The following is a 17,783-nucleotide window of genomic DNA, read 5'->3' on the forward strand; positions in this document are numbered from 1 at the left end:
CTTTTGAATCATAGGGAGGAGAAGAGAAAGGGGCAAGGGCACTGCGTCTGCCCTCTACTGAAACCTTTAAAGAAAACAGACCGTTAAAGCCTCCTGCCCCTTTGTGTGTGTGTTGCGGCAGTGTGCTCCCCTGGCCTCACACACACACAGCATCAGGCACTGACTGGAGCTGCCCGGGGTGGGTCCTGAAGACGAGCAGGTGCCCTGTTCTTCCAGGGCACCCCCTCCCTACCCCTGTCCTCAAAGGACTTCTCCCTGCCCAGCAGGATTCCTCTCAGCTTGCTTCCCAGCTCAACCCCTCACAAGTGCTGCATGGGACTTCTTTGTAGAAACCAGCAGAGTCCAGGCTCTTCTAGCATGTGAGGCATGGCTTCCGGGCCTCACCTAGTCAGCTAGTTTGCATCACCTGCGTGGCAAGTTTCTCTCTACACGGACTACGGTTTCCTCTCCCTTCCCAACAGTGGTGTCCAGCCAGTTTTCACTTGTGATAGGGGCATTTTTCTTGAATTCTCTTACCTCCCATTTAACGCCCGGCTAATTCAGAACAGTCAAGGCCAAAATCCTTGACACGTTTCCCCCCAGTGCTGCCCAGCTGATCAAAATGATCACTATCAGAATGTGAACACAATGCTGGAGCTCACTAAAAAGGAACCTCACTTGGGGATTTCCCTACAGTAAAATGACTCTGAAATTTTCTTTAAATTTTAATGCATCCAGATTGGACTATTGTCAGGGATTGCCTGACTTGGGGGTCTACTGTTAACTCAATTCTGAAAACTGAATCTCTGCAAGTCTTACTGTGAGAAGTTATGAGGTATTCACTAAGAAAATACAAATTCCTCGGAGTCCCGAGGAGAAAAAAGTTAATTGTACTTGCCCTGCAAATTCTCATGTGGACACTAAAAATATCACCATGAATGTTTTCTCTAAGAGCCAGTGCTCTGTGCCTAGTGAACTGGCAGAGAGGGAAGTGTGGAGGCTGTGGGTGGTTTAGTAGGTAAATGTTCTGTCCCCAAGGCAGCAACTCCCAGAGAAGATGGGACATATTCCTTCCTCAGCAAAGACCTCTGTATGCAGGTCACCTCGGCTGAATGACAACAACGGAGCTGGAGGAAACCTGGAGTCTGCAGGGCAAGAGAGACCAAGCACCATCCCGTGTGCTTGGTACATAAAGCACCATCACCGAGCAGGTGCACCATCTGGGCAGGTGAACATCTCTGCCTGCAGTGCCTCTCCGGCCCCACCTCATGCCCCGCCGATACTCAGCCGCCAGATGGAAACGGGCAGCAGAGACGAAGTCTCTTTGCCGCCTGGCTCAGCAAAGAGACTCAACATTTTCTTTTCCATTTCGGAAAGATTACTGGAAGTCTGGACGAGTAAAGAGAGATGACACAGGCACAGATTTAGACTAAGTATATATTTTAATTTCTACAAGGTCCCCCTTTTCAAGTTTTAGGAACATTTAAATGAAGTGTATACAAATTAGACATTGCCAATATGTACAAAAGTATTCTCTACAGTTTTTGAACAATACCAGCTATATCATGTTTCATTTGCAGTAAACGACATTACAAAAACAGTCCAATAATGCATTTTCTATTAAGAAGCACAATACACAACATAATTAAATTTTATTAAAAAATAACTTAAAATACAGAACAATCCCCTCTAGGCAGAAAAGCTGTTTCTGTAGTTCATTCAGTAAACACACAGTTGAATGCTACGGCTGAGGGCTGTTCTTGTCCATGGAAGAAACAAATGAGGCTTCCAGGGCCCACCTTGTTGGGATGAAACTCCAGCGCAATGGGCAGTGATCGTCTGTGGTAGGTGGGATTCTGAATGGCCTGCGCCCCCCCCACTCCATGCCCAAATCCCAGGAACCCGCGCCTGTGCAGTCACTCCTGTGATTATGTTATGTTCTATGGCAGAACTGACCTTAAAATAGGGAGACTTGATCAGTGGGCTTGATCTAATCACATGAACCTTAAAACAGAGGAAGAAGGCAGAGGGATGGGAGGCGTGAGAACATAGGCCATTGAGAATTTGAAGATGGACGGGAGCACGCGAGAAGGAATGAGAGCAGCCTTCAGGAGCTGAGGCAGAAGCCTTCAGATGACAGCCAGCAAGGAACTGAATGAACTTGGAAGCAGATTCTTCCCCACAGCCTCCATAAAGGAATGCTGCCCTGCTGACCCTTGGTTTCAGCCTTGTGAGACCCTGAGCAGAGAATCTAGCCACACTGTGCCAGACTCACAAGCTACAGAACTGTGAGCTAAGAAATAGGCGTTGTCTTCTGCTGCTAAGTTTGGGGTACTTTGTTACACAGCAGCAGAAAACAAATACATCGTCCAAGGGTAACTTTTCTTAACCTAATTAGATTTGGCAGTTTGTTGGGCTTCTGAATGCGTTTTTTTTCCCCCACTGAATATTACAGGCAACTTTTGAAAACCCTTCACATGAATCACACATGGTTTTGTGTTTACTAAGAAGTCCGTTTATTTGACTTGGGTCCTGTTTTCTAACGTACTCTATCAACCTGGCAAACAGCTGACCACTTAACCCTGTTTATGAACCTTTTACGGATGACCATTTTAATATATCCAAGGTCTCCCCTCCACCCATCCGAGGCTGTCAAATCCCTCCAACTGAGGGCTCTTTCCCACTTCCCAGGTACCCCTAGCCAAGGCCTGGGTTGGGTTGGTGCAGAGTTCCACACCCGACATCCAGTAGGATTTTCTTCTGTGTAACTGATTAAACTGGCACTAAGGTGATTAAGTACACTTGGGGGAAAAACTCAAAAGATTTAAAAAAAAAAAAAAAAAAAAAATCACACCAGTTTTTACAGGTCAAATCCTTTTTGGAGGAACCACCCCAAACCGAAAATGTGTCATCTGTGCTGTCGTGCACACCCTCTTCCCCTGTGTGATGTCCCGGACTTCCTCGTGTCGTGCGAGGCTTCACCGAGTCAGAGCGGGTCACGGCAGAAAGAGGAAAAACATGCTGGTGCTTAGAACAGTTCAGCTGCTGTTGTGGTATCTCTCTCTCTTACTTGAAAGACTTAAAAGCTCTGCCAAGTGTCTCCAGGATGGTGGCAGTGAGGTTTTGGTGGTACTTTGAAGTCCACTCTTCAATCGACTCTTCCCGAGGCACACATGTCAGTTACGTGCAGCAGCCCTGAGCGGCCACACAACCTTCTGGGTCAGTCCTGCCTGCTCCGGAGGACCCCAGGCCACACCTGAGCTGGAGAGAAGCCCTCCAAATATTTAAAGTGAATACAGCTCAGAAGGAACGTTTGGCGCCAGTGAATTAAAATAATAATAATAATAATCTCTCTTCTAGGAGATTCTAACGTAAAGTACACGTAAAGAGGCACCAAAAGGTACCGAGCACCAAAACATGAACTGGAATAGAATTGTTTCTACAATCTAAACTCGTGATAGTGTTCATTAAAAAGCACATAAAACATTAGGTCCTTAGGGACAGTGCAGGTACACAGTTAAGGCCGATTTATTCTTCTGAACCTCACCTGCCAGCCGGAGTGGGCTGTATGATGACCACTTTTCCCGATCCTCTGAGACAACCAAGAAGTAAGGAAAGAATGAAGAACTCCAGAGCCACTGCCTTATATTCCTGGCTACCATCAAGTATCAATTCTGGGTGGTTTGTTCTTAAGAGCACGTATGTATGAGACTGTGTGATTGGTACATAAATATTTGGCCACCTTTAACAGTTCTTCACAGTTCTATGCTTGGCAGCATATATGCTAAAACCTGAAAAACGGGCAAAAAGAATCTGTATTCTAAGGAATACATGAGATGGAAAGAAATCATCTGTCTAAAATAATATTGCAAATGATACTTAAATTTCATGATTTCTTGATTCAAGAAAATGAAATTCATTTCCATAGTTGGCTACTGTAAAATGTGGCATAAAAATATTTTTAGGAGACATATCTGTATTTTAAATTCTGTGTACATGTAAATGAACGATAACAATTAAGTGCCTATTTTTGAAACTTATCTCTAATATTGAAATAGAACAACAGACTGCCATTAAGTTTCTCCAACTTTTAAGTTACCAGATATTTACAAATAAGATATAATTTGTATAAAAAAAAGGGGGGGGGGACATTTTCAACTATATGTGCTGCTTTCACTGGGGCTCCGGTGATGAGAGTAACTTCGGTCACTTTCACTGTCAGAGCCATAAGATCTACAACTCCTGTATAACAAAAGAAATATACAGACACCTTTTAACTTCAACCCTTTGAATTCCTCTTGAAGCCTTTTTTTTTTTTTTTTTTTTTTTTTTTTTTATATGAGTGGCTTGAAAGCAATACTGATGTGGCAGAGCACAGTGGGTGGATGAGTGGGGTCTTGACTGTGGCAACAGTGTAGACTTTTCAAAGACGTTTTAAATGACAGAATAGTAATATCAACGTTAAGATAAAGAAACATCGCATCTTGGGAAATTACTTGAAATCCACTCATGCAAATGAGCAGAATAATTTTCCATGTTACCCAAACTGAACATCAATATTTAATGAGACCGAGGAAGCAAGGGATAAAAAAGGTACACAAATAGTTTCATTAAAAATATGGAAACCAAGGGGCGCCTGGGAAGGCTCAGTCGGTTAAGCATCCAACTCTTGATTTCAGCTCAGGTCATGATCTCATGGTCGTGAGATGGAGCTCTGCATGGGGCAGCTTAAGATTCTCTCCCTCTCCTTCTGCCCCTCCCTCCCTCACTTACCCCTCACTCCAAAAAAATTAAAAAAAAAAAAAAAAAAAAAAAGGGGAAGCCAAAAAAAAAAAAAAAAAATGGGGACCCCATGAGGGATGTGGGAGGAAGGTAGGGCAGGTGCATGCAGATAGGACCTCTGGGAAACTAAGTCAAGAGGACCTGGCAATTGTCACCATTCAGTTATTTTGAAAAAAATTCAGGGAGCCAGTCACTTTGCCAAATGCTAGGACATACACAGTAGACCAAGTATAGTTTCCTGGGGCTCAAGGACAGTACAGAATAGTGGACAAGACAAATAGGGCACACGGCAGGGAGGTGGGGGTGGCGTAACTCAGGGTGAACAGTCAGGGCGGGCCTCCTGGGGCAGTGGGTTGCAGCTGAGGCCTGTGGGGTAGGTAGGTGGGAATTGGCCATTTCAAGAGGCGTGTGTATCTCCAGGCAGAAGGAAAGGTTCTAGCACATTAAAGGAGGGAAGACAGAAAAGCCCCAGCTGGAGCTGGTAGGTAGGGAGGCCTTACATGCAATGCTAAAGAGCCTAGACCTGCCCTTCTGGCAGCAGGGAGTCCTTCAAGAGTGTCAAACAAGGGAGGTGTTTAGATTATACCGATATTCAACAAGGATCACTGACAGTAGTTGCAATGAATGGGAGAAGGGTTAAGACCAAAAAAGCAACTAGGAAAGGGACACCATAAAAAGTCAACACAAAGACTCTTACAGTACCAGGCAAAATATGTTACATAAAATGTAATATGTGTAAATATCTGTAATATATAAAAATGTTTTTACTAAAAATTGATGGTATAAACCTCAACTCTGCTGTTGAAGCAAATGATGACATTTTAGTATACATTTTTTGATTAAAAAAAATTAACAAATCTGTTTTGCTATTTTTAGCAACTAGCCCTATTTAAAAGAATGGCCCATGGTTTAGGTGACCTTCTCTCTTTACTCCTTGCAAACTATTCAAAGATACGTAAGTATTACAAGATCCATTTTGGATTCACACATGTAACAATACCCAGCAAACCTGACCCGGCAACCCTTAACACAACGGCCACTTTTATTTAGTAGCTGCCTGTGGACTGCTGAAATTCGAGAAGAGAAAAATACTTCTGTCCTCCCAAGATTACGCTTTCTCTTCTATTAGCTGTCTGTCACCTCATGCACCAAGTGCCCACAGTACCGTGCAGTGCCCTAAAGGAGGGGGACCCACCTGGACCGCCTGCTGTAACTTCTGCCTCGGTGGTAACTGTCACTCCTCTGGCTCCTACTTCGACTCCGACTCCTGCTATAGTAGCTATCGTAAGTGTAGGACCTGCTTCAACAGCAACAACACACACTCAATTTTCCCACTCAGATACTTATATGCTTCCATTTCTTTTTATGACCTGATCAGTGTTCTCGAAAACAAGGGCCTAGACGACATTGCGAGGACACAGCTGCACAGCAAGTACTGGAAACACTGAACAATTGCCCCAGTCAGACTTACCATAGTAAAAAGAAAAATGTTCATTTATTTTCTGCATTGAAAAATATCACGAAGTTGACACTGAGTTAAGTTTGAATGAAGGTGGTGGATCTTATTAGGCAATTATATCCGATAAACACCTGCCATTACAACTGGTCATCAATGGTCACTTTTGACACTAGAGTACCATGGGCCAACAGATAAAAGCTGTCAAAAAGACCTCACGTAGATAGGGTAGGATTACATGAGACAAATACAGTATCTACACTTTTCAACAGAATACAGCACTTTTGAAAAGGAAGTGAAGGGTTTTATAAAACAAGGCTTTTCAATCCCGCCCCCACAAATGGTTCCCCACCCCTTCCGTACCTGGACCGACTGTGGGGGTCGTACGAGCTGCTCCTGGATCTGCTCCTGCTGGATGTCCTAATATTAATCACATGAGGGACCATCATCTTGTGGGTCAGGACAGGCTATATAAAAAATCTAGACGTTTCTTTGCCCACCAAGGAAAAAACACAATGAAATCCAGTAGCTGTATTTCATTTGTATATCAAAAGTATGTTGTATTTTTTAAAAGCCAGGTTGGTTATCATTAGAAAGCTCATGTCTTATTCAATTCTTCTATGAGATGCACATAACGAAAGTCTCTGGGGAGGTTCGAACTGGGTGGGGAGGGAAGGGTCTGCACAGGTCAGACGTCTGTAAGTAAAATGAAGCTGCAGCACTGGAAAATGCCTGAGAGGCAAGAGGGTTTCAAGAACGTGGAAGAAATAGAGACCCGGGGTCACCCCCGACACGCTTCATCTTGTGGCCCCTGTTAACAAATCAGTCCTCCTATCCCGATCCCTAGTCCGAGTCAAGAAAGAGGTGACTGCAGAGGTGAACTAAGGTTAAGGAAGATGTACTGGAGGTGGAGGGAGGGGGAGCTGGCGGGCAGGGCCTCTTTTAAATATTTTTACCGCTTCTCTTTCCTCACTCTGATAAGATCACATCCTGAGAAGAGCCAGTGAGAATCTGACAGTTCTTAGAAACAACTGGACGAGCCAACAGGCCTGTCTAGTATTCAACAGTGACAGGATTCTTCTCAACAGCTCCCCCACTCTGCCTGCGCACGCCCTGAAGAGCAGACAGGATGGAGACCACACGGGAGGGCGGGGTTCGAGAGCTCACCTGTGGCTTTTGTAACTGCGGTAGGAGCTGCTCCGGCTTCTTGAGCGGCCTCTGCTGTACCACCCTCTGCTCCGACTTCTAGAGTAGCTTCTTGATCTGCAATTAAGAGTGAAAAGGCACAATTATATGAACTCACCTTGCTGTTCAAGGCCTTACTAGTACAGTGGGAAGGGGAAAACACAACAAAAGGAAAAGTCTTTCATGGAACTCTTCATTGTGGGTGTGCCAGTGGTAGCTTATGAACAGTGTTTAAATTGAACAGAATGGAATAAACCAGAACAGGCTGCCAAAGGTGTGTTCACTGGAACCCTATCTGTAATATCGGAAGAAGAAATAATCCAACTCTCCATTAATGACAGAATGGGGGAAAAAATTAATGCACAGATATACAGCAGAATATTCTAATGTAGGAAAATGACTGAACTACAGCTACATACATCAACAGAGACATCTCCTGGAACTTAATGTTAAGTGAAAAATGCATAAATAGAACACATGACGTATGTATGTATAAAGATCTTTTTGAAAACCTACAAAAACAACACTGTATACAAATAGAAACATCTCTGGCAAAACTGAAGAAAAACAACAAAACTATAACAAAAGTTTAGAATAATGTTCAACTTTAGAAGAAAGGAGGATAGGGATATATCAGGTATGTCAAAGCTCTATTTTTTAAACTAGATGACATTTTAAATTATTTATTTATACCTAATCATTTTATTTTTTTGTATCTATTTAATACAACAAGGAACTTATTAAGTAGCACAATTCTGCCCCCCCCCCCCCCAGCCCGCATTCACTTGGCTCCCCACCCTTCTCCCCCAACTTTATACCTGTCATTTAGGACAGAACAATACCCCTATGTCTAGGCTGCTATGTAACATTTTCATAGTTTTTTTTTTTTTTTTTTAATGTTTATTTTTGAGAGAGAGAGAGCATGAGCAGGGGAGGGGCAGAGAGAGGGAGACAGAGGATCCTAAGCAGGCTCTGCACTGACAGTGGAGAGCCCGATGTGGGGCTCGAAATCACAAACCACGAGACGATGACCTGAGCCACAGTTGGACGCTTAACCGACTGAACCATCCAGGCACCCCCTCATAGGTTTTATTTTATTCACTATGTACTTATGTTTTGGAAGACATGATGTGCTTCCAGTTTATCTATAAGAAAATGGAACACACTGTCTTCTAGTAAGACTCCCGTCATTTATTCAACCATTTTTTTTTCAATTACTCAACAAGTATAGAGCAGACTCTGTGAGGTGACTAAAAGATGAGTAGGAAGTAGTTCCCGACTTCAGTGAAGTCACAGTGTGGTTAGGGGAGTCAGGGCCAGGCGAGTAACCAAAACAGGGAGGCTGTCCAGTCTATCAGCTGCATAACCTAAAGCAAATTCCTTAGGCTTTCTAAGCCTGTCTTCGTTTCGAAGATGAAAGGCCAGCCACTCCAAAGGCAGCAGTAAGAAGCTAAGTGAGTGGCCAGCATCAACAAGAGCTCAGAACTGCTGGAGTGTGAATGAGAAGGCAGACGTTGAGCAGATAGGGAGCCAAAGTAGCTCCATAGCTGACCGTACCTGGCCTATGAACCTAGAGAGAACAGGCCAGGATTCACCAGCTCTCCAGGCCTGCTGCGAGTCAGGGCAGGAGGAAGAAGAGCCCACAACACAAGCATGGAACGGTCTGAGAGGGAAGAGGAGGACCACCGGCAGGTGCCAGAAGAACGGAAAGGACTGAAAACATGCCCTGGCACTCATGCGAAGTACCTGAAAATAGCCCGTTAGGGAGAAGCAGGGAGGGACGGCACAGAAGGCAGCCTGCAAGCAACTAAAGAGTAAATGGGGCACTGTTACTACAGACAGCACGTACTGGTTCCTATTTTTAAAGAAATCTGGGTGGGAAAGGGAAGATAAACAACTAGAAAGGGGAAAAAAGTTCTCGAAGATTCTTATGTTTTAAGTTCAAGTGATGAAGACCAAGCACAATAATATATTAATGGATAGGAGTAACTAAGAGACAGTGAGGTAAAACCGTGAACTATTTATAAAGATAATTTAAAAAGGAATACAAATTACTAACTTGATGCCACCATCACTAATTTTTTAGTTTGTAAAAATTCTCATTCTCTGCACTGTCTATGCTGACCAAAGTTACAGGCAACCTGAACCAAAATACATAAATCTAAAGATGATCGGTCTTGCCATGCCCCTCCCCCAATCCTTGAATAAAGATCAACTAGATGCAGGTCTTGGGCGGGTAACTTTGCTTCTCTGGCCCTCACCTTCCACTTGTGTAAAATGGAGAGTTAATGATCTCTAAATCCTACACAGTTCTATATGTTCAGGATTCCCTTCTACGGCATCACAGAGAGGTGGGAGAACAACACACACCTTGAAAGAGAGAGACTTGCCATCTACCACGGCAACTCATCTCTGTTGCCAAAGAGCTTTAGTTGATTAAGCTAATAGTTTTTTTTTTAAGTTTATTTATTTTGAGAGAGACAGAGACAGCGTGAGTGGGGGAGGGGCAGAGAGAGGGAGAGAGAGAATCCCAAGCAGGGTCCGCACTGTCAGCACAGAGCCCGATGTGGGGCTCAAACTCATAAACCGTGAGATCGTGACCTGAACTGAAAGCAAGAGTCGGACGCTTAACGAACTGAGCCACCCAGGCGCCCTGAAAAGCTAATAGTTTTTGACACTGAGCCCAAATTTCTTCCCCTAAAATCTCCACTTCCTATGCTCCCGATCTGCTCTCTGGGTCACACAGCACAAGACTTCCCCTCATTCCCTTCCAGACATTTGGAAATAGTAATCTTGTCCCTAATTCTGATGTTCTTCCAAGCTAAAAATAACAGACTCTCCTTGGGAGGGAAAAAGGAAAGAGAATAAATACAGGGCTCACCGATAAGACGATGTGGAACTTCGTGATCGACTTCTTGAGTGACTGTAGGAGACAGACCTTGTTCTGTGTCTTGATTTGGTTTCAGATTTACTTCGAGATCTGCTTGGACTCCTGGACTGGCTATCCCCATCCCGACTAGGTGTCTGCTCATCACTTGAACTCTCCTGATTTCTTGGCCTCCGGTTTAAGCGTGCTGTCTTTCTTACTTCATCAAAGAGAGACCCAGGCCGGACTTTATTTTTGCTTTTGATTTCTATCCTCAAGCCTTGTGGCTTCATCTCAGGTGCAGCAGTCAATGCCTTCACTTCCACAGTGCTGGATGTAGTAGCAGCCGGGGCGGCCACATTCCCCACACCTTGCAGGGGCTTCCATTTATTATCTAAGAGACCGATCTGGCTCTTCTCAGCCACCTCTCTCTTCACAGTGCTTTCTGCAGCACCGGCAATGCCAGTGGGGCCGCCGTCCTGTTTGCCCATGTCCCCCATTGTTTTGCTTTCAGACGTGCTGCTTTCCTGCTTTAGCTCCTCTCCCTCAGGACGCTCCGTGTGCACATCCTGCTTTAAAACAATGTTTATATCTGGGGTGTCGAGCCTTGAGTTTCCTAGAGGGGATGCCTCCTTTGCTGGGGAACTCCTATCAGGAGTGCAAATCTCCATGTTGTCATCTGTCTGAAGCACATCTTCCACTCCACTTGAGACAATTTCTGCAATATGCTGAACGTTTGAGGGAGAAGCAGCTACATTTTCATCAGTATTTAAAGCTCTAGGAGAAATGCTGAGTTTACTATCATCTTTAGTAGGCTGGTCGATATCTGATGGAATCATTACTGTATTACATTTACCTGAAAGGTTGCCCTCTTCACAGGACTTCTCAGTTTGCACAATACTTTCTTTCAAGGTTTCACTGTTTTCAGAAACTTGTTTTTTCTCTTTTGCCTCCTGAGTAACTTGCTTTTCGCTAATCTCCTCTTCCTCCTCCTCACCAAATTCTAGTGGAGGCTGCCAATGAAATGCTTGTTTTCGTTTTGGAGCCTTGTGCTTTTTGTCTTTTTTCCCTTTCAATTTCTCTTTTGCTTTTTTGGTCTGTTCCCTTTTAAGATTTTCCTTTGACCCGTGTTTGTGCTTCCGTGCCTTTCTTCTAGCGTTTTCTGAATTGGAATAGGACCCCTCAGAATCAGAGGTTGAAGACCGCTGTTTACTTGACTTCCAAGCACCATTACCATCAGGCAGTGAAGTACTTGCTGAAGACTTTGTTGTGGATTTGGCTTTGATGTGAATTTCACCAAACTCTGACTCAGAATCTGATGTGGCTTCACCTTCCTCCTTATCAGAAGATGGCCGGGAAATATTTTTACTGTTTTTAGTTCCATCTCGTTCGGAGTTTGATTCTGAGTCCCATTTACTTCCCGCATAATTCTTTCTTTTGTGCTTACTGCCATTTCTAAGGTGATCAGAAAGATTCTCTTTCAAGGCTCTTTTTTTTGAACGAGGGCATTCTTGTTCGGGCTTGGATTTCTCTTCATCTCTGTTTCTCTCTTGCTTATTATTCATTTCCTTTTGGACTTGCTTCTCTTTCTCCTGGGCTGACTGTGTAACTTGAACACTTGACTGTTCACTGTCTGAAGAATAATCTAAAGATGACCTGCTTTCGCTATACTTTCTCTGACAAGACTTGTCCCTGCTTTTCATATATTTATGGCGAAGCGTCTTTTCGGAACTGCTGCTGTGCCTTTTACGAGAAGTGTTATTTTTCTTCCCGCTGGATCTGTATTTTCTCTTGGCTCGTCTTCTATCATCACTGCTAACAGAAGAGTACGACGATGATCTACTACACTGTGAATGATCACTGTATTTATTTCGTGAATGAGATCTAGATGAGGGAGACCTAGACCTCGAACGTGAACTAGCTAGACTTCGTGACCTTGTGTATGATCTGGAATAAGATCTACTCCTAGAAGATCTGCTCCTTGACCTTGGTGAGCTTTCTGAACTTCTGTCACTGTATTTTGAATAAGCACTCCGATCACTTTCTGAATTTTTTTCTCTTTTGTGGTAGGATGATGAACTTCCAGTCTCTTTAATATTTGCTAAACTGTAAGTGCTTTGGATGGGCAGCAAGTGGGTTGTTTTAGCTTTCATTTCCTGAATTCGCTCATAAGAGGGCTTCCAGGGCTTCTGTCCAGGCTTCCACCTTGAAGGAGGGGGACTGTCACTCAGTGGTATTACAGGAATATTTTCTGCCACCACCGCTTGTACTATGACATTTTCATTTTGTGGCACTGTTGTTCTTAAAGGTTCTGTTTTAACCGGTTTGTTTTCACTTAACTGAGAGGCTGTTCTTTTTGGTGATTTTGATGCTGTCCTTTGGTGCCCTGACTTGGAACTAGATCTGGACTTTGATCTACTTCGAGAATGTGATGAAGATTTTGATGGAGTCCTTGATCTTGAGCTTCCTCTAGAATAAGACTGTGAGTGAGATTTAGATCTGTAGGAGTCCCTGCTGGAATGGGTTGAAGAGCTCTGGTCATCCTTATCAGATTTAGACCAGTCCCTCTTTGATGAGTGATGAGACGATAACGAGGAAGAACGAGATCTCCTTTCTCTATCACAAGAGGATTTCATTCGTCGGGTGGAAGATTTTGAGGATTCTATGTCAGATGGTACAATAATCCTTCTCTTCTTAGTCTGCTTGTGTCTTCTGCAGTGTTTCTGCTTTTTCGCTTTCTTTTTATGCTTCACCTTTTTCTCTTTTCTGCGTTTTTTATGGTGACCATCGGAGTGTCTTGCCGTACTAAGGTCTGAATAATATCCATTATAGGACCATGATCTGGATCTCTGGGACAAGCTTCTCTCATCCCATCGGCTTGAACAGGGGTCACTTAATCTGTAGAAAATGACCCAACATGCATGCAGTTATTTACAAGCATGTTTCTATATTTTAAGTTTATTTTTTTTTTTTTTTTTTTTTTTTTTAAATTTTTTTTAACGTTTATTTATTTTTGAGACAGAGAGAGACAGAGCATGAACGGGGGAGGGTCAGAGAGAGAGGGAGACACAGAATCGGAAGCAGGCTCCAGGCTCTGAGCCATCAGCCCAGAGCCCGACGCGGGGCTCGAACTCACGGACCATGAGATCGTGACCTGAGCTGAAGTCGGAGGCTTAACCGACTGAGCCACCCAGGCGCCCCTATATTTTAAGTTTAAAACACGTTTGCTGTCAATACAAATGTATTGACAAAAGCCCAGTGAACAACATAGTACTGACTCTATCCACACTTTGAGTACACGTAGGAAGGATAAATCAGAGGGATAGGCTTCGTGATTTCAGAGACACGCACTAACAACTACTAACAGAGTTACTTACAGAAGGACTTAGTTTAGTTTTTTGTTTCTGTTTCAATTAAGCAAAGGATTTCAAATTTGACAGAAAAATGATTTTGAGAGTCAAACGAAACCAAAGCAATTCATCACAGGAGCGCCGGTCACATCCCGAGTTCCCGCCCAGGATCTGTTCATGACCCTCTGCTTCTGGGAGCAAGTTTTGAGAGAGAGTCCAATTAAGTTCCCAAACAATTCTGTCGATTCCCTGCAGACAGAGGAGAGCTGCCTGAACTTTAAAGAGAAGCGTCTGGAGAAGCTAGCATGGCTTCTGTTTTATTTCAGCTTCACAGAGGTAATCAAGACTCTCTCTTAAGGTTTTGGTTAAATTAGTACAGAAATGGAGGAAAAAGCACATAAAAACAGATGCAAGTTTTACAATCTTAACGGCAACCTGTCACGTCAGGGCCCACAACTCAGAGGCCTCCATACCACTGTGTCTAAATCACTCTCACACAGCAGATGTGCACCTTTTATTCCCTCTTCCAACTTGTAACCATACTACTGGGCACTCAAAGAGGAAAAGAGACTTCTACCGGGAACGATTATAAAGGGTCCTACTGGTATGTTTTTCACTAGCTATTCTGGAGCCAGGCCCATTTCTACAACAGATATTCCACTGTGGGGTGTTACTAAGGGTAAGAGACAGGTACACTGTTGAAGCAGCAACAGTCCCTGGGGTCAGAAGTTAACCAACACGAAAGGTACAGATTTTCTATCTATTCAATCATCAGTGACTAAGAGCCAGTGACCTGACTAGGAAAGAACCTGCTATATAATTTTTAGGTGCTGATTATTTTTAAAATTGTACAGGAAATCTCTGAGAGATTCGGTAGTTTTATAGTTTTATGAGGGAAAACAGAATCTTGATTTAAAAGCACCCTGAAGCCAATCAGCCCTCCTAGTTAATAGCTCTCTTTCTGCCAAGTATTTCCAAATGTATTCTCTTTGGTCACAGTCTAACTTTCAATGTAAGTCTTTAATGAAAAGTCCAGAAGTAAGTCTCTCTCCCCTTAACACTTAAAATATAGCAGACACAGAATTGTGCTTATACTCAAGGCTCTTACTTGTCTCCTTTACTCCATTTTTCTCCACTAGGTGGTCTGTATGCTCTTAATCTCTGCATTTCCTCTTTCCAGTGAGGAGGAGTTTCACTGCTATCATCATCGTCTGATTCAGAACATGATCTTGATCTTGGAGGTGTGTGATAGCGCTTTAAAAACAAAGATAGGAATAACTATTTTTAAAATACCTCTTAATTACAGTCTGCTATAGGACAGAGTTAGGAGTATGACCCAAACTCAGATGCCATTCAAAGGCTATAATGATTAAAGTACCAAAAGGATGGTATGAAGTTATGTCAAACGTAAGAGACTAAAAGAAATGGGATTTTTTCTTTGAAATCCTAACAGTTACCTTCATTAGCCTAGATTACTCAACATACTAAGATTTCTCAACATAATCACTTATTGCTTCTCAGGCCATTTCATACTTAAAAACATAGCAATAAATTTTCATCTAACAGCAGTACGTTCCCATACCTATGGAGAATACAGCTAGTTCCTTGAACAGATGTTGGATTATACCTAAAATTAAGGCTGGGGTTTTGCCTATAGGCAAAAACATACTGCTTAGATAAGTAGTTTGAAAAAAGAAGTCTTAATAAACATACAATTGTACCCCTTCCTTTAATCTTCCGTCCAGATTTTGATACAGATGGTTTCTGATCACTTACAATGGGTGGAACATCAGGAATCTTCCTGGAAAAGAAAACTGAAAATTAAAAATAAGCAAATGCTAGGTGGATTTCTCAATATTTAAATGCAGAATTTATGCTCCTACAAAACAAAATCATTTCATTTAGATCCAACACCTCTGTAAAATGAAGCACTCCCTAGATAATTTTTCTAAGCAAACTCTTCAAATGCCAAAATTTAAAAAGAAAAACAAAAAAAAAGTAATCCAATTGAGTAGAAACATACCATACTATATACCTTTTTAAGCACAGTACTTCTTTTATTTAAAAAAAAAAAAATTTTTTTTTTAACATTTATTTATTTTTGAGACAGAGAGAGACACAGCATGAGCGGGGGAGGGGCAGACAGAGAGGGAGACACAGAATCAGAAGCAGGCTCCAGGCTCTGAGCCATCAGCCCAGAGCCTGACGCGGGGCTCGAACTCACGGACCACGAGATCGTGACCTGAGCTGAAGTCGGACGCTTAACCGACTGAGCCACCCAGGCGCCCCAGCACAGTACTTCTTTTAAACAAAATCCCTTTTTATGTCTCTTGTCAAAAACAGTGATGTTCTGAGGGAATCCTAAGATATTCCTGGTTCTTATGCTTAAGTTGTGTTTTTTATTTACATACATACATACATACATATATATATATACATATACGTACATATATATATATATATATGTATATGTATATATGGAGTTTATTTAATTATTTAGAGAGAGAGAGATGGAGCACGTGCATGAGCAGGGGAGGAGCAGAGAAAGAGAATCCCAACCAGGCTCCACACTGTCAGCACAGAGCCCAATGCAGGGCTCAATCTCACGAACTGCAAGATTATGACCTGAGCCGAAAGCAAGAGCTGGACACTGAACTGGCTGAGCCAACCAGTGCCCCTATTTCAAATGTTTAATAATTCATTTGTCTTCCCGACTCTGAGATAAGCTACCCCTCCTTCAATGCTGCCACCTTATGGTAATGCTAAAAGTATAGTTTTGGGGGCAGCTATCATCCTCCATGCATGAGAAGTCTTCATACCTCAAGTTTGTTTGTTTATTTTGAGAGAGAGGTGGGGGGGAGGGGAAGGGAGGGGGAGGGGGAGGGGGAGAGGGAGAGGGAGAGGGAGAGGGAGAGGGAGAATCCCAAGCACACTCTGTGCTGTTAGCACAGAACCCAATGCAGGGGCACAATCCCATGAACCATGATATCATGACCTGAGCTGAAACCAAGAGTCAGCTTAACTGACTGAGCCACCAAGGTGCCCCCACCGTAAGTTTGTTTTTTATCTGTTATTAACATAATGGCTAGCTTTTATTGAGTACTATGTGTCAGACATTATGTTAATCAACATTTTTAACATTTTTATTGGTAAATTATATGTAACATAAAATTGGACATTTTAAGTTCGCAGTTCAGTGTATTAATTACATTCACAATGTTGTACATCCATCACTACTACCTTTCCAAAACTCAAACCCAAACTCTACCCATTAAGGAATACCTCCCCAGTCCCCCCAACTCCCTCAGCCTCTGGTAACCTCCAATTTATGGCCAAATAACATTCCACCGCATGTACACACCACATTTTGTTTATCCATTCATCTGTTGGTAACTTGGGATCAGTTGTCCTCCTTTTTGCTACTGTGAATATGTTGCAATGAACACTGGCATACAAGTATTGTTTGGTTCTTGATTTTCAATTCTTTTGAAATTGTAGCAATAGAATTGTTCGGTTACATGGTAAATCTCGGTTTAATTTTTTGAGAAACAACCAAACTGTGTTCCACAATGTCTGCATCATTTTAGACTCCTGCCACCAATGTATAAGGATTTCAATTTCTCCATATCGTTGCTGACACTAGTTTTTTTGGTTTTAGTTTTAAATTACAGCCATCCTAGTAAGCGAGTAGTATCTCATTGTGAGTTTGATTTGTATTTCCCTAATGACTAATGATGTTAAGCATTTTTCATGCACTTACTGGCCACTTGTATGAAATGTCTATTCAAGTGCTGTGCCTATTTTTTAAACTGAGTTGTCTTGGGGTACCCGGGTGGCTCAGTCGGTTAAGTGTCCGACTTCAGCTCAGGTCATGATCTCGCAGCTCGTGAGTTCAAGCCCCGCGTCGGGCTCTGTGCTGACAGCTCAGAGCCTGGAGCTTGCTTCGGATTGTGTTTCCTTCTCTCTCTGCCCCTAACCCACTTGCATTCTATCTCTGTCTCTCTCAAAAATAAATAAACATTTAAAAAGAAATTTTTTTAACTGAGTTGTCTTTTTGTGTTACTGTTGTCCATGTTTTTGGTGTCAAATATAAGAATTCATTGTCAAACCCAAGGTCATAACAATTTACTCCTATGTTTTTTAAGAGTTTTATGGTTTTAGCTCT

At 42.7% G+C, this 17,783-nt stretch overlaps 1 protein-coding gene across 15 annotated transcripts in view; it reads right to left on the bottom strand.

The window, feature by feature from the left end:
• Positions 1-1,414: 1,414 nt before the first annotated feature.
• The window catches only part of NKTR (natural killer cell triggering receptor), a 63,128-nt gene continuing 46,759 nt past the window's right edge, over positions 1,415-17,783 (bottom strand). For 8 of the 15 annotated variants that reach the window (XM_042903521.1, XM_042903520.1, XM_042903525.1 and 5 more), the window contains 7 exons: positions 15,332-15,419; positions 14,727-14,872; positions 10,284-13,166; positions 7,385-7,480; positions 6,581-6,637; positions 5,957-6,061; positions 1,415-4,221 (listed from right to left, as the gene is read on the bottom strand). In XM_042903521.1, the coding sequence (XP_042759455.1) occupies positions 4,134-4,221; positions 5,957-6,061; positions 6,581-6,637; positions 7,385-7,480; positions 10,284-13,166; positions 14,727-14,872; positions 15,332-15,419 (3,463 nt within the window). In that variant the 3' untranslated portion in view covers positions 1,415-4,133. Of the gene's footprint in view, positions 4,222-5,956; positions 6,062-6,580; positions 6,638-7,384; positions 7,481-10,283; positions 13,167-14,726; positions 14,873-15,331; positions 15,420-17,783 lie in introns of those variants that run through there. The other 7 variants (XM_042903531.1, XM_042903522.1, XM_042903524.1 and 4 more) reach the window with 6 other exon arrangements.

Source organism: Panthera leo, chromosome C2, assembly GCF_018350215.1.
Source record: "Panthera leo isolate Ple1 chromosome C2, P.leo_Ple1_pat1.1, whole genome shotgun sequence".
Lineage (NCBI taxonomy): Eukaryota > Metazoa > Chordata > Mammalia > Carnivora > Felidae > Panthera > Panthera leo.